General features: G+C 46.7%; 1 protein-coding gene across 2 annotated transcripts; it reads right to left on the bottom strand.

Moving 5' to 3' along the window:
• Positions 1 to 260: 260 nt before the first annotated feature.
• On the bottom strand, positions 261 to 1,879 carry LOC136545157 (rust resistance kinase Lr10-like). 2 transcript variants are annotated; one of them, XM_066537181.1, is made up of 2 exons: positions 1,623 to 1,879; positions 261 to 1,526 (listed from the first exon to the last, which is right to left on the bottom strand). In XM_066537181.1, exons 1-2 carry the CDS (start codon positions 1,717 to 1,719, stop codon positions 328 to 330), a joined length of 1,296 nt encoding a protein of 431 aa, XP_066393278.1. In that variant the 5' UTR covers positions 1,720 to 1,879; the 3' UTR covers positions 261 to 327. The 2 variants fall into 2 exon arrangements, with proteins under 2 accessions (XP_066393278.1, XP_066393279.1); XM_066537182.1 differs by having other exon boundaries at positions 261 to 1,462.
• Between the last annotated feature and the right edge of the window lie 15,489 nt (positions 1,880 to 17,368).

Raw genomic sequence — 17,368 nt, 5'->3', positions numbered from 1 at the left:
CGCCTCCATCCGCTGCCGACGGGAGCGGCCTAGTGTGCTCCCTCCCTGCTTGCACGGCCTGCTGTTGGAGTGGAAGAAAAGAAAATTAGACCAACAAAAGTAGGGGGCACCCAAATTGAAAATAGGACCCTGATGTAGGTGTCCTTGCTGGAATTGTTCTTGGAGCTCATTGACACAAAAAGCAGCTTTCTGGAGCTGTTCCCTATTCCTAAGCAAAATACCTTGTTTTTCTACTCTAGCTCGATGATGGAGTTTTGAAGTGGAGCAGTCACAAACAAGGCATTTGAAATATATAATCACTAAATTGGAGGCGTATAAGCAGGTCGATCACGTGTCTATCCTGATGAACACCTCGCTTTTGGAACCTGACCCAGCTGACGCCTCTTGAGGGTACATCCAACCGAAGGGATACACCGGAGGAGGAATCTCCATATGCCCCTCCAGCATATTGACCACCGTGCTCATCGTCGGCCTCTCCTCCGGCTGCTCCTGCACGCACAGGAACGCCACCTTGCACATCCTCTCCGCCGCCTCCTTCCACTGCTCCTCGTCCGACGCAGCCACGGGATAATGGCATTCCTTCACGAGCTCCAACAGATTGCCCTGCTCGTACATGGTCCATGCCAGCAACGGCAGAAACTTGTGGCTCTCCGGCGCGTTGTTGTCCATGTTCTTCCTCCGGCCGATGAGCTCGAACAGGAGCATGCCGAAGCTGTACACGTCGCACCGCTCGGTGACCGGCGCCTTCCCGACACTGATCACCTCGGGCGCCATGTAGCCGAAGGTGCCACGCATTGCGTGCACGGAGGCTTGCGCGTCCGCGCGGCTGAGCAGCTGCGCGATCCCAAAGTCAGTGAGCTTGGGAGTCAGGTTGCCGTCGAGGAGCACGTTGCTGGCCTTGACGTCGTAGTGGATGATCTTCTTCTGGCACTCCTCGTGGAGGTACCGGAGGCCTCTCGCGACGCCACCGGCGATGACGAGCAGCGCGGCGGGACCTACAACCCTGTGCCGCCGGTCGAAAAGGTACTTGTCGAGCGAGCGGTTGGCCATGAGCTCGTACACCAGCGCGCGCTCGTCGGCGTCGAAGCAGTAGCCAATCAACCTGATGAGGTTGGCGTGGTTGGTCCGCCACAGCGTGCCCACCTCCGCCATGAACTGCTGCTCCGTGACCTCGTCGTCCATGTGGTCGTGCAGCACCTTGACGGCGATGTCGAGTCCGTTGGGGAGCATGCCCTTGTAGACGGTGCCGAATCCCCCGGCGCCGAGCTCGGCGGACCTGCGCTGCGTGTACCCTTCCAGCTGCTGCGCCGTGAATCGGATGGGCTTCTCGCGGGCGATCTCGTTGAGAAAGTTGTCGATCGTGGTGTTGCGTATCATGGAGTCCGGCAGCAGCGGCGTGAGCTCCGTCGCCGCCTCGCCGGTGGTGGTCGTCTTCACGTTGATTGACGGTAAGCCATGCTTCCTGCAGCATCTGTAGATGAGGTACACCACCAACACGGTTGCTACGAGATTGACTATCGAAATAACTGCATCCATTATGTAAATTAGTTAGTGCTGTCTCGGCCTGAGATGAATGAAAATTAAGAACCGCAAAAACAGTTACTGAGATTTTTAGAACGCACCAACGGCATAGGCTGTGAAGGAGTTGAAGGTTTTTGACGCTTGTTTAGTGAAATCATCGAATTGTTGGCTTCCAGTTCCAGAATCAAAGTTGGACATGACGGTGGATCGGGAATCAAGTTAAGGGTAAGTTTGATAAAGAGGAAAGGATCATGGAATGGAACGATATATGAATGCGCGTATTAGGTGGAATTGGCAACTGGGCTAAGCTAAGTTGACCACGCAAACCTTGCTCATTGGCCTAGTGATTGGTTCTTGAGTACCTTTGTCGAGCAATGCATTATTTAGACCTTTTTTTTATTTATAGTGTTCATAGATACCAGGGCGTCCTGCGAACTAGTTTGCGCGTGTGTCTCAAGTTGCAGATCTCTCTCACTCATCGCAATCATAAAAAAAAACATCTCTCTCACTCTCATCAATAAAGTTACCGTGTGTGGAAATTTGAGAGCAATGAGCTAATGAAACACGTTCCTTTCCTGTGATGGAAACCGGCTCGAACGCTCGTCGTTTGTTTCGCACTCTAACAAACGTCTCTGCAATGCACAGTAGTAACAGGGAAAAGTATTTTTCTTAGCAACGAAGCAAGAGCTTTGCCGTATTTTTATTAGACGAGCGAAAAGAAAAACTCCAGAAATACAAGAGCTCCAGCTACTACGGCTCGCAGACCGGAAGAGGAAAAACACAACTGCTACTGGATTACAAGAATAAAATAAACTCCACTCTAGATCTACCGACTCCATGTACTTCACCGATTGAAGGTCTTTTGGCGAGTTGATATTGTTGTATGCCATTTTTGCATAGAAGAGCTACTTGTCTTGGTTGTAGAGGGTTTTTGTTGGAAAATTCGTCTATTTGTTCCTTCCAAACGTTCCACCAAAAATGGATTATTATTCCATCTATCATTTTCCTCTGACTTCTGTCAAACTTTGCACGGCATTTGTGCGAGAAACCATGTAACGATCCCATGGCTACCACTGAGTCCACTGCCGATAGTTGCAACCACTGATTCAAATATGTCCAAACTTCTTTTGTAAAGGGGCAATCTCTACTTGTGGAATTTCAATGGAAGACTGAAGGAATCAATTTTTTTCTCTCCTGTAGCATCATTTGGAATACAGGATTTAGTAACTTCCTTTCCAAAGGAAAGTTTCATGTGCTTGTACGTTTTGGAGGAAAACAAACATCCAGTTCTATCTCTTGTTTTTCTTTCCTTCACAAAGTCCAAGACAATGAAGCACAATAGCGTGTGTCTGTTGGCCTGCAAGCTGGTTGAAACCTTGTACAAAAGTCTAATCATATACGTTAACATCGAGTCTGAGTGTGCCTTTCATTCATGTGTTCCAAACACTAATGTTTCAAAAATTTATGAGTTGTTCATTCCTCTGTTTTAACACTACACTCCTAACTCTTTCCTATGTTGTGTTCAATTCCTGTGTTTTGCATTCCTACGTTCCACACATGCCCTAAGTGTTCTAGCCATCAAAAAGTACTTAAAAATATTTGGTGAATAACGTGGTGCTTTGCAAAGTGCTTATACTAGTTAATTAGACCACTCAATTGGCGCTTTGATCTAGGCTTAGCTTAGTGTTTGGTGCTTGGGGCTGGCGGGGTCATCCCTGACCTTAACCTCGACGGGTGGTGGCTCACCCACACGGGGTGCACCCCTGCTCCGATGGATGGACCCATAGGATCTAGCGTCGACGCTCTTTACCCTCGATGCCACCACAGAGAGCATGGAGCAAGAGAGCCTCGACATAGGGATCACATCCATGCTTGAGGCCCTAGACAACGCCACGGGCGCATTGCGCGACGTTGTTGTTCCCTCTAGCCGGGTATTGCTCGGTCTTGCTTCTCACCCTTCTCTTCCTCTATTTTTTGTATCCTGTCCATCATCTCCCTGCAGTCCCTTATAGCTCGTAGCTGAGGGAAATCCTAGTTCCTTCGTCAACAGAATGAAGCCTAGGATCGCCTCGTTGAGGAGGCATGGCTACGTGGGGAGGTGATAGCACAGCTTGCTACCGCCCATCAGAGGGCGGTTGAGCTAACTCCCCTCGCTGAGGAGGCGGCCAATCTTTGGGCACGGGTGGCAGATGCTCGTCGGGATGCCGACGAGGCCGAGAAGGCATTTGCGGACATGTCGATGAGGTCGCACAAGGATGATGAAGAAGCCGCAAGGGTCAGGAAGGAGTGGGATAAGCTGCTCTAGAAGGACATCATAGCCCGCTCGTGGATCCTTGACCTCCTAGGTGAGGTTGAGAGGGAAAGGGATCTAAAGCTGAAGGCCGAGGAGAGGTGTGTGGCCCTGTAGATGAAGGCGAGCCAAGATGCCGCGATGGTCAAGCGGCTGCGCAAGGAGCGGGATGGGCTATCCCAGACCGCAGAGCGGCTCCACTTGGAGCACGGCGCGGCTTGCAAGGAGCATGACCAGGCCTTCCGAGAGCGTGACTTGGCCTACCAAGAGCGCGATGATTAGCAGCAGGGGGTCGGCTCCCTCCAGGTCAAGCTCAAAAGGGAGATGACCCAAAAGCTAGAGGTCGAGAGCGTTTTTGCCAGGCTCGCTATAGATCTGGCTTGGGGCTAGGTGGAGCTCGCCGATGTGAAGAGAAATCTCCAGGCGGAGAGTGACGAACTCGGTATCCTGAGCGCTGCCCTCGGAGTGGTCTGTGACGACCTTGAAGTGGTGCAGTCAGAGGGGACTAGCTCGCTCATGGCTCGTGCCGTCAAGATCACGGTTCCAGTGTGCTAGCTCGAGAGGTATGCCCTTCGCGCCGGCATCAACCGAGCCTTCGCAATTGCTCATTCTCATTATGGGGACAGCATCGACCTGCAAGCAATGAGCCTCGGCTACGTGCCTGGTTATGAAGACCATGAGCTGGAGGAGATGGAGACGGCGGTGGCTCCCCTTTCGCAGGACCTGGCGGACAAAATCGAAGACATAGTACTCCCCCGGAGGGGTTAGTTATTAGTTGAATTCGGGCCATAGAGCCATTAATCTTGTAATTCACAAGTATTGTTTCGTCGTTTTGAATCGTTTGTCCCTTTTTAATGGTGAAAAAGGAGTGTGATGTGAACTTGTGATGTACAAGTTTTTATTTCGAATGTAAAGCGAGTAGATGTGACCCGGTCCCTTCTATCATTGGGTCTGCTCAGGTCGAGCTAGTGAAAAAACTTTGATCACGCCGGGGAGCAAAAGCGCCATAGCCATCGGGGCATAGGTCTTTTGGCAGTCCACCCGGTTTTACTCATAGTTAGTTTCTACGACTTTTGCTTTTCGGGCCTTAACGTAAGAGTATTCCTCTATTAGCCCCCGAGTGAGGTCCGACCCCTGGCCATTGTTGGGGTCGTGTGTCACTAAGAACCGGGGAAGCAAATCAAAACTGATAAGGAAAAGTGCTTTTTTATTTTAGAAACACGGTTTTACATAAGTACGTCAGTGACTTGGAAAAGAGCTAAGGGTAAAAGCGACGTAGCTGCTCAATGTTCCACGCGTTGGTGAAGATTTGGCCATCAATGGTTTTGAGCTTGTAGGTGCCCAGTCGGAGCATCTCCGCGATGACGTATTGTCCTTCCCATGGCGGCGATAGCTTGTGGCGATCCTTGTTGCTCTAGACGAGATGGAGTACCAAGTCTCCGACGTTGAAGGCTCGACCCTACACCCGACAGCTGTGGTACCGGTGTAACGCTTGCTGGTACTTAGCCGAGCGAAGCAGGGCTACGTCGCGCGCTTCATCGAGCTGATCCATGGCATCTTCGAGGGACGCTTTGGCTCCCTGCTCGTTGTACGCCCTAACCCTTGGCGCCCCGTACTCGAGGTCGGTTAGGAGGATGGCCTCGGAGCCATAGACCATGAAGAAGGGAGTGTAGCCGGTGGCCCAGCTGGGAGTTGTCCTTAGGCTCCAGAGCACTGCGAGGAGCTCTACGACCCATCGGCCATTGAACTTGTTCGGCTGGTTGAAGATCCTAGGCTTGAGGCCATGTAGGACCATACCATTCGCGTGCTCGACTTGCCGATTCATACGGGGTGCACCACGGTGGCCCAATCGATGCGGATGTGATGCTCATTACAGAGCTGGAGGAACTTCTTTCTGGTGAATTGTTTTCCGTTGTCCGTGATGATGGAGTTTGGGACTCCAAAACGATGGATAATGTCGAGGAAAAACAATACAGCTTGCTCGGATTTGATCATGGAGATTGGCCGAGCCTCTATCCATTTCGTGAACTTGTCTATGGCGACAAGTAGGTGTGTGTAGCTTCAAGGCACTTTTTAAGAGGCCCGACCATATCAAGCCCCCAAACCGTGAATGGCCATGTGATGGGGATGGTCTAGAGCGCTTGGGCAGGCAGGTGGGTCTGCCGAGCGTAGTATTGGCACCCTTCGCAGGGGCGCACAACTTGCTCAGCGTCGGCTACTACGGTCGTATAGTAGAAGCCTTCTCGCAATGCGTTCTTGACCAAGGTTCTAGGCACAGCATGGTGCCCGCAAACCCCACCATGGATGTCATCCAGCAGTTGCTTCCCTTGTTCGATCGGGATACAGCGCTAGAGGATCCTGGTGTGGCTACGCTTATAGAGCTTTTCCTCGATGATGACAAATGACTTGGCACGGCGCGCGAGCCGCTGAGCCTCCGTCTTGTCCGCCGGTAACACGTCCCGGAGGAGGTAGTCATGGTAGGGCGTTCTCCAATCGGCAAGAGGGTCGGGCTCCACCGCTGGGTTGGCATCAAGCTCCATCACTGGATCTTCGTGAACCTCCATAGCCTTGAGGTCGGATGGTGCTGATGAAGGGCCGACCCTCGAGCCTGGGGCGGGAAGCGCCTTGCCGGACCCAGGCCCCATGCCTGGGCTGGAGGGATCGGGAGGGGCTGACGGTCGCCCAGCCCTCGAGCCATGGGTGGAGGGGTCAGGCGAAGCTTATGGCTGTCCAGCCCCCGGGCCCAAGATGGGCGGCTCATTACCGGCCTACCCTAGTTGTTCGTAGCAGGCCGAGGGCTTGTGCTGATCATTGGAAAAGACGCCAGCTGAGACTGGCTCTTGGCCTAACGCCATCATTGGAAAAGACGCCAGCTGGGACTGGTCCAGTACTCTTGATCAATGGTCGCCGGAGGCATTTGAATCTCGGTCCATTCCGTGAGACATACGAAATGCCTTGACCCATCAATTCGAGAGCCCACTTGGCGATTCTTCCCATCGCATTCCGTGACCTCGTCGTCCATGTGGTCGTGCAGCACCTTGACGGCGATGTCGAGTCCGTTGGGGAGCATGCCCTTGTAGACGGCGCCGAAACCACCGGCGCCGAGCTCGGCGGACTTGTTCTGCGTGTACCCTTCCAACTGCTGCGCCGTGAAGCGGATGGGCTTCTCGCGGGCGATCTCGTCGAGGAAGTTCTCGATGGTGGTGTCCCGGATCACCGAGTCCGGCAGCAGCGGCGTGAGCTCCGTGGTGGTGGCCGCGCCACCGCCGGTTGTGTTGTTGATGCTGATGGACGGGTGGCCGTACTCCTTGAAGTATTTGTACTGGATACACTTCTTCAAGATGTGTGCTCCAATGCCTATTAACGCGAGAACTGCACGATTCAGCACAGATACATATTTACATATATAGTTGATCATATATTATGATAATTAAACGAGAACTGAGAAGGCAATCAATCACACACCAAGCACAAGAATGGCAAATGAACCGAAGATTTCTTCGAAATCCCAATCGGTCTTAGCCTTGTTCTTTGGAAGTATGCAGTATGTTGAACTTTCGTCTCCTACCGTTTGATGCACTAGTCTTGAACCTTGTGGGCACCCCGATAACAAACTTGAGGACATGGTTGATGAGAACCAAAGGCTTCACGAATCATATGCACATGTGGTATATATACTTCAGGTAGTTCTTAGCCAGGCCGCCGGTGCCGCAGTGCTTGATGCACATGTGCGTTTTCCCTGACGTCACAAAAGTAACGCGTTTACGAAATTGACGTGATCGCCAACACAAGGACAGATGTAGTAATGCGTTTCAAAAAAAAGAAAAAGAAAGAAAGAAAAGTAGTCACAGATGTCGGCATCATATATATATAATCTTGTGGCGACCATGTATTGTAGTGACAACCACAATCGGTGCTCAATAATCTTGTGGCGATTGATCGTCTTGTGACGAGCATCACCTACACCACACGCCGCGCCGGGAGGGCCTGTTGTCAATCCTTGCTGGCCTCTTCAATGGCGCCGGCACCGGCGAGCTGTACCTAGAAAAAGAGATAAACACAGAGCTGCAGAAGCTGCTATGCGTTCTCACCATTGCGACAGGTGGCCATCGCGGCAGCACGGCGCGCCACGATCTTGGGCGAACAGTTGAGGAAGGATGGCCACAGGGAACGCAGCTCCGCGTCGGCCTTCCCGGTGACAGCGCCTGTAACAATACCAAATCGAACAAGAGTAGGAATAGATCGGCAAGTACGTATGTGGACTGGATTAACGAGTTTAGAACTAGATCTGAGTACAATGAAAATTCGACACAAAGTCGCCTCCGGAGGCAGCCGGCCAAGCCGAAGCTTCCTACTTCATTCTTCACCCCCTCTCCTAACCGTTTCCTTCCTTAATATATCATCAGCGATTTCCACCGAGACGCCTGATGACGCCTTCCTCCATTGTGGGCCAACATACTTTGGATTGGGCTTGCTTGCTCTGGTGGGCCTTCTATGTCCTGTCGAGTCCATGTCGACTTCTCCTTTTCCCTTGGCTTCATCCGTGGCTTCTCGTTCATCAGCAGCAGCATCAGGCGTAGAGGTACTAACATTCCCCCGTCGTTGACAACCGGCTTGCCCCCAAGCCGGTGCTTCTGGGAACTGCTCCTTGAGAAGCTTCTCATCTTCCCAGGTCGCCATGGAAGGTGGCCACTCGGACCATTGAACCAGGATTTATTTGCGAATGAAGATCATCGCCATGAGTAATGGTACGGTGCTCAAGAATTTTAACAGGAACTTGAAGAGTGGAGGTGGTGTCAGGTATCTCAGCACTGACCTGTGTGGAAGGGCCGATGGCAAGTTTGAGCTGAGATACGTGGAACACCGGATGAATCCGACAGTTTGCTGGTAACTGTAATTTGTACGCCACTGATCCAACCTTTTGAAGCACCAGAAAAGGACCAAAGTATCTGAAGGACAATTTGTAATTTGCCGAGGAGCAACTGTGTTTTGAATGTAAGGTTGTAATTTGAGGTACACCTTGTCACCCACTGAGAAATGCCGTTCAGTTCTATTCTTGTCAGCTTGGTGCTTCTGCCGCTGCTGAGCTCTCTGTAACTATGAACTTGCAACAGTTTTGTCATCATGTGCCTCTCTTGCAGCCACACTGTCAGATCAGGGATGGCACAAGACTCCACTGGATCAATACCAAAGAATGCTGGAGAGTGTTCATAGAGCACTTCAAAAGGAGTGGTGTTAAGACTTGCATGATAACTGGTGTTATACCAAAATTCAGCTAATGGCAACCATGTTTTCCACTTAAGAGGGCAAGAATGAACAAAGCAGCGAAGATATCCTTCCAAACACTGGTTAACTCGTTATGTTTGTCCATCGGTTTGGGGATGATAAGCAGTACTCATCCTAAGTTCAGTTTTAGTCAACCGAAAGAGTTCTTGCCACACAGAACTCGTAAATATTCTATCCCTATCAGACGCAATAGCTTTGGGCAGACCATGGAGTTTATAGACTTGATCCATGTAAACCAGTGCTATATCCAAAGCAGTGAATGGATGAGTTAAAGGGATAAAGTGTGCATACTTGGAGAACTTATCTACCACCACCAAAATGCAGTTGGAGCCTCTTGATTTAGGTAGTCCTTCAATAAAATCTAGTTTTACTACCTACCAAGCATGATCGGGTACCGGTAAAGGTTGAAGGAGTCCTGGATATTTAACTCTCCCCACTTTAGCCTGTTGACAAATAGAACAGTGCTGCACAAATTGTTTCACCATGTTCTTCATTCCTGGCCATGCAAATAGCTTCTTGATTCTAGTGTAAGTCACTAAAAAACCAGAATGCCCTCTTATGGCTGTAGAATGGAAAGCAGTCATTACTTTGCTTTGAGCTTCATCATTTCCAGCCAACCAAATCCTGTTCTTATAGTGAATGACACCATTGAGTAAGGTAAAGTGACCTTCCGGACTATGAACTGTAAGAGAAGCATACAATTTGGATGTAGCCTCGTCTTTAGTATAATGATCTATCACTTGCTATAACCAGAGAGGTTGAATAACAGAAGTGGCAAGGACTTCTTGATTAGGATAAGATGGTATCCTAGAAAGGGCATCAGCTGCACTATTTTCAGAACCCTTCTTATAACAGATCTTGTAATTAAGGCCCAACAACTTTGTATATGCCTTGTGTTGCTGAGAACTTGTCAATCTCTGATCATCCAAGTGAATCAAACTCTTTTGATTAGTTTTGCTAGTGAAGTGGCCATGCTGCAAATATGGACGCCAATAATCAACAGCCATCAATATTGCTAAGCATCCCTTTTCATATGTAGAGAGACCCTGATTTTTTGAACCCAAAGCCTTACCGATGTAAGCTATTGGGTGGCCTTCTTGTTGTATGTAACACCCAAAAATTTGCATCACTTTAAAATAGGTGAATATGATTTAATTATGCATATGTGTGTGCATGCAAAGGTGGAAAATAATATTTTTTGTGAAAATAAAATCAACGATAAGGTATAAATACATGATGGTGCATTCATGCTGCTGCATATTTGTTTTTGTGATGACTGTATTTGAGCAAAACTTCAAAAGGATTCAAATTAGATTTGAATTTGTAATTTAAAATTGGTTTGGAAAATTAGTTTAGAAAAATAAAAGGAAAACTCACCCTCTCCTTGGCTTTCGGCCTGAGCGGCCCAGTTTCCCCCGCAGGCCCAACTCCCGTTCCTTCTCCCCTTGGGCCACCCCGCTCTCCTGGTTTCCCTACGCGGGCCGCTTCCTTCTTCTCCCCTCGCTCGGCCCAGCCGACGGCCCACGCAGCCGCGCCCGCGTTCCCTCCCTTCTCTCGCCTCTCGCTGATGCGCCGGGCCCGCGTGTCAGCCGCGCCGTCATCTCCTACCTCCCGCTCATGTCCGAGCCAGACACCGCCGCCGCCGCTGCCGAGTCCGTGCCACCTACGCCGCGTCCTGGCGTGCACCCCATGCCTTTAGCCGCCCATAAATAGTCGGCCCGCGTTGCACCGCCTCCACCCAACCCTAAAACCCCAGCGCCGCCCTCGCTTAAGCAGTACCCGCCGCAACCCTAAGCACGCCACTGTCGCCATCCGCCCTGTGGAGCTGCATGCCGCCACAGACCCGCCGTCGTCCGCGTGAAGCCCCTTGGTGAGTTCGCCGTCATCCCCTCTCTCCCCGTGCCCTCGCTTTGCTCTATGGTGGTCCGTAGGACCTAATCTAGCTCCGCCGGCGAGCTTCTCGCCACCGTTCATGGTCGCCGCCGCAGTCGGCTTCCATCCCTGGCGACAGCACTCTCTCTCTCCCCCTCCGATTTAATACGAGCCGTCCAAATCAGATCTAACGGTCCAGATCTCACCATACCGATTCGCCTGGCAATTTTTCTAAAGAGTCACTACACTTTTCTATATTAGAACCCGCAGTCCATGACGTATTCCCTGAATACATTTACTTCTTTTAAAAACGTAGTTTCTTCGGATTAGATTCAAAATACGTTTTCATCTATTTATAGTTTTGCCACTAGTTTTCTTTAGGCCATAACTTTTTAGTTTTAACTCCGTTTTGATCCATTCAACTTACATTAGGTTTGTAATTCTGTAATCTTCATGTTCATCCCACTTTTAGATATGTTTTCAACTTTTAAAATTCGAGGTTAGATTTAATCTATTATTTTATTAAAGAAAATCTTGTTTAATTCATAACTTCTCCGTTTTAGCTCTGACTTGATCCGTTCAAGTTGCGTTAGATTCATAACGACATAATCTATGCATTAGTAACAATGTTTATCATGTCACTATTTCTAGAATTTCATGTATTAATATCTAATCTGAATAATAATTATGCAACTGGATTTTATAAATAAAATATGATTTGTTTTACTTTAGTTTTATAATTCAAATCTAAATTTGACTTAATTCAATTTATATATGATTTTATATATTTAAAACACATGAAGCTTATAGTTTTATATTTTCTCTTATGAGTAGATCTTTAGGTAGCCGTTTCTTTCAAACCGTAGGTCCAATTAGTGTGCTTTTCGCGCCGGTGTGTAGAACGTCTTTAAAACCTTTTCACTTGGTATTTCATATGTTTGGTGTACTGTTCTAATTTAGCTCTATTGTTTGTTTTGTGTATGATTGCATGGATGCTTGTGTGGTGCTTTATGATCATGTCCCATCGGTGAGCTTTGCGTTGGTGATCAAGAAGTAATCCTTTGGAGGTTAAGAACCAGCAGAAGATCTGAGTTTAAGGCAAGTATAGCATGGGATCATCCTTGTTGTCCTACACACCTCTAATCATTTAATTCATACTGCATGTGTCTACCTTGATTACCACTAAGGATTTCCTAGTACTTTGTTACCTTGTACCTTGATTCCTATGGGTTTATGCATTTGGGTAGTATGCTGCTAGTGCTCAACTAAACCATGATCTTGTAACTTGACTAATGGTATATGAATAAACATTAAAACATGAATTTTAGCAACTTGGAAACATGGGGCTAGAGTATTTAGCTACTTTCTAAATGGTCTAGATTCCTCTCCCTAAGGACTTATCTATAAGTGATCATCCGGGACTTACAATGCAACTGTGAGTGCCACATGGCTCTGGCTTTAGTCAAGTATGAGAACCTTTTCTAGCTTGTTAGTGGTTACCTTTATGGCGTAAAAGGGGCTTGACATGATGGGTATAGGACAACCTCTAGTCCTATGTGTATAGCCGTGATGGAATTGTGCCATTCGAAAAGGGGGTTCCTACATCTGCTTGCCGAGAGAATCCTAGCGGCCCTAACTTTTAGACAAACCTTGGAAAGACTTCATAGTGAACCCTGTCTGCTCAACTTGGTAGTGTTTTGGGGAGTCATGACCCTAGGCATAAGGGAATCATGACTCATAGTAAAAGTGTACAACCTCTGCAGAGTGTAACACTGGTATATCAGTCGTGCTCACGGTCATGAGCGGCCTTGGAATCCTTATGGAATAGATGATCACTATTATATCACTTGTTTATGCTATTCATTAATCATGTTTACATTGATCATGTGTTTACTTTGGGATTATGACAACTTGATGCTACTCTTATGCTAAAATTTGTGACAACAAAAAGCTAAATGCTGTTAAACCTGTGTCAAGCCTTTTGAGCCTCATGAACCCCATGTTATATTTGTTGAGTACGACATGTACTTAAGCTTGCTTTAATTTTCAATTATTAGGATAAAAATCCTGGATGGGTACCAGATTGCTAGAGTTTGAAGAAGTTAGGCTTGTGATCAACTAGTCAGTTGTCCCCGTGGAGTTGGAGCTTTCACCTGAAGATTAGAGTTGTCTTGCCGCTGTTTGTTGTCTATGGTTAAATCCTTTATATTAAGTACGTTATATATTGAGCATTGTCTTTTGACATTACCCTTATTTGTAGCTATATGTGAGATTTGACTTTCTAGGCTCACATATGGTGTGTATCTGGTTTTGTCCTTAAAACCGGGTACTACATTGTAACACTGCTCCTACACCCTTGGCAGAGGCATTAGTCTCAATAATGAACTCTTTAGAAAAATTTGGTAGCTGCAAAACTAGAGCAGTGGTGAGGGCTATCTTTAGCCGCTGAAAAGCAATATCATGTATATAAGTCCACTGAAATAGAGTGCCCTTCTTCAATAATTTAGTTAGAGGTTTTGCCAACACTCCAAAATGTCTCACAAATTTTCTATAGTATCCTGCCAACCCTAGAAAACCTCTGACACCCTTCACTGACAGTGGTGTGGGCCAATTCTGCACATTTGAAATCTTCTTTGGATCAGTGGCAATCCCCTGGGCACTAATGATGTGACCTAGATAGGTAAGTTCTTGTCTGGCAAATGCACACTTGGATAGCTTGACATTAAACTAGTGTTGTTGTAACAGCTCGAACACCTTCCTGAGAAGTATCAAATGTTCCTCCTAGGTGCTACTGTATATAAGGATATCATCAATGAAAACAATGACTCCCTTTTTGAGTACTAGTTGAAGTATGAAATTCATCACTTGTTGAAATGTTGCTAGCTCTCTAGTGACTCCATAGGGCATGACCCTATACTCAAAATGTCCATGATGAGTTTGAAACGTAGTCTTTTGTTGATCTTGAGGATCCATAAGAATCTGATGATGGCTAGAGGTCATATCTAGGGAAGTGAACCGGCAAGAACCAGCTAACTCATCAAAAAAATCATTAATGACAGGTAAAGGAAATTTGTTCTTTACTATTAAAGCATTTAGGTGCCTGAAATCAACACACATCCACCAATCACCTGTCTTCTTCTTGGCCAACAACACAAGGGATGCAAAGGGGCTTGTGCTCACTTGTATCATCTCCTTTTAAGCAAATCTACTACTTGTGCCTCAATTTCATCTTTCTGGGTAGGATTATATCTATATGGTTGTAACCAAAAAGGTTGAGCACCTAGAATTAGAGGTATGGACTGACTGTAGGACCTCTTAGGTGGTAGACTATTTAGAGGTTGAAATATGTCACTGAATTCAGTTAACAATTGCTAAATTTCCTTGGGAATGTCCTTTGGAGGTATAGGATCCACTGCTTGTAACTCTAGCATACACCACAGATCACCAGCTATGTCAAGTTCTAACAATTCATCATGATTGATCACCTCACATTGCAAATTTGCTGAATTAAGGCCTTGAAGCTTAATCTTGCTACCTTGGTGCTCAAAGGATAACCATTTAGCCTTTCAGTCAATTTCCTTGGGACTGTGAGTTTGAAGCCAACTCATGCCCAAGATGATATCATAGCACTGTAAAGAAAGGACTATGAGATCAATCAGAAAAGTATGATTATGTATTTTGATAGGGCAATTCACAATTTCATGAGTGCAATCCAATATGTGACCATTGTCAATTCTGACTTGTGGAGGTTGATCCAAGACTAACAAATTGGAGAATGTTTTTGCTAGCTCAGTACTAACAAAGTTTGCGAAACTACCAGAATCAATCAACAAGATCACCTCTATTTGATTCACTGTTCCTGTCATTCTCATAGTTTGTAAAGCATCAGTACCCTGAACTACATGTAATGATATAGCCATTAAGTCTTCACTAGAATCTGAATCCTCACTTGGAGAAGAAACCAGAGGAGTTTCATCTTGAATAAACTGCCAGAGCTCTTCTATGAGATGCAGAGAAACTGCATTTGCACACTTATGTGTAGGACTCTACTTCTCTCCACATTTGTAGCACTACTACACTCGCACCTTTCACAGCGGCGTCGTAACCCACATCATAGTCCAATTTTAGCCTCGGCAGTAAGCTATCGGCAATGATACTCATAGCCATCACCATCGGTATCTGAGACCGCTTGGGGTGTACACTACACCGCTGTATTAGCTTATCATTCATCCGTGATAAGGTCCTTACTTCTGTCGCATTGGAACATGACCCACGTGTGAGGGTATGCACTAACACCACCGTATGGCTTATGATCCGTCCGTGATCAGATCCTTATTCTGTTACATTAGAGCGTGACCCGCCTATATCGAGGTGAACATCACCGCCACTTCAGTGTATGAACCATCAGGTCATAGGGCATGGTCACTGTCTCATTGCTGTACAATCCGCCCATGATGATCCTTTAGTCAGTGTTGGGTTACTAAACGATTTGGTGGTGATGCACTATTGACCCCTGCCGCATAAGACGAATAGCGGTGGTGATGGCCATCTACTTCACCAAAGGCGAGTGGTACGACGATGATGACAAAACAATCAATGGCCCTTACATCTGATGGTGATAGAATTGCATCCGGTTTTCACAATGTATTTACTAATTCAACTGGGCCTTAATAACCTACTGAACACACACCATATAGATATAATCATTACACATTATTCATCATGTCCACAATGAAGAGTACTTGTTATAATAACAATGCTCAACACTAACATATCAACTGTGTCAACTGATGAATTAACACAAGCGGTACATAGATAGCATAATAAAGGTTCTGCTCCCTACATACTTACATAACTAAAACGAGGTAGATGTGCTCTGCTCCTTTAGATTGGCACTCTATTGACGGTCACTAATACCAATTATAAACCATCAACATAACCTGCATATATGCTTAATTCCATCACCAAACATAGGTATAGGGGTTTAAACTAATAAATTACACAAGTTTTGGTGAATATGTGACTACAGGAGGATTTAATCAGAAAACTACCAAGGAGGACCTATTTGTCAAAGGAAATTACGGAATTCCACCGCATAAACAACTTGGGAAGGATTTAGAAGACACCAGAAGGCAATACACTGAGGTAGGGCCCGAGAGGCTACCAGGTGGGGCCGGCCTGCCCCACCTATAGACCGCTCGGCCCCCTGGGCCCACCAATCACCCTCTGCCGCCTCGTACTCCTTCCTACGATCTACACCGTTGATTCTAAGGTGGTTTTAGGTAGGTTCATCCAATGGTGATCGAGGGAGTTGACGCTGATCGATGATGTGGTGATTCCTTACCCCCTACTCCACCTTGGCCTATATATAGAAGCCCCTACCCCCTCCCTGAGGCATAAGTTAGAGACCAAACCCTAATCCTCAGAGGTCCATTAATTCTAGAGCATAGCTTGCTAGGTTAGATCTAGAGAGAGGCAAGCAGGCTTCGCTTGGATTCCCAATCTTGTCAAGAGCGTGGTTTGGTATAATCTTTGTGCCCCCTCTCTTTTGTATCTCCATTACTTTTATATGCTTGCTACAATTGTTATGACAATATTAGTATTCATCTTATTCATGTTCTTCGTTATAATGTTTGTCGTCTACTCTGATTATATGCTTAGTATAGCTAGTTTATCATTATGTCCATGCATAAGTTCGTATAGCGCTCGCTCCACTGCGCATGGGGTGAGTGGTCGACATTGTGTAAGCGTGGTGCTTATACATTATTTACCTGCGGATACACCCTATATTCTAGGTCATGTGGTAGATCGCGGATGTGACACTCTCGTTGAGTCCTTTGTAGTCCACTCCCCGAATATAGGCGCACGTAGGGTCCGGTTATGAAGGAAGAACAAGCTCTATTCTTAATCTTCCTTAGTAATATCCCTTATGTGTAGATATAAAGACGATCTTCGCCATGACTACTAAGTGTAATTGCATTAATCATCGTATGCTTTGACTACTAACTAAGAATGACTTAGGAATTATCTCTCTAATTTCTACCTGGTCATGCTAATGTCTTAGAAAGGAGTACTCTGGGTGGTTAACTATTCATTATCAATGCTTAATTATCATGTACTTATCATATATATCTTATCCTAACTTACCCTTAGTTAAGTTAGACCATAGTTAGTCTCACACGTTTCCCTGTGGATACGATACTTGGAATACTTCCGGGTGAAAGCTATAGCGGTATCCGTGCGCTTGCGGATTTATCTGTGTGCGTTCATTTATACCATCAAGCTTTCTGGCGCCATTGTTGGGGAAACGGTTGCTGAATTAACTTCAAGCCTAGCTTAACATTTTTATCTTTTATGTTTTACTTTTTCTTTTAGCATGAACAACACTCCTATATATCA

This window comes from Miscanthus floridulus, chromosome 3 (genome assembly GCF_019320115.1).
Source record: "Miscanthus floridulus cultivar M001 chromosome 3, ASM1932011v1, whole genome shotgun sequence".
NCBI classification, from domain to species: domain Eukaryota; kingdom Viridiplantae; phylum Streptophyta; class Magnoliopsida; order Poales; family Poaceae; genus Miscanthus; species Miscanthus floridulus.
The sequence above is the reverse complement of the archived record's forward strand: the minus strand, read 5'-3'. Positions and strand labels throughout refer to the sequence as shown.

What these genes read in the sequence shown, in the direction of transcription:
- LOC136545157 (XM_066537181.1), bottom strand. Translation starts at nt 1,719, where the DNA reads ATGTCCAACTTTGATTCTGGAACTGGAAGCCAACAATTCGATGATTTC. An exon ending in CTTCACAGCCTATGCCGTTG is followed by an intron (nt 1,527 to 1,622) that starts GTGCGTTCTAAA and finishes TAATGGATGCAG; the next exon opens with TTATTTCGATAGTCAATCTC.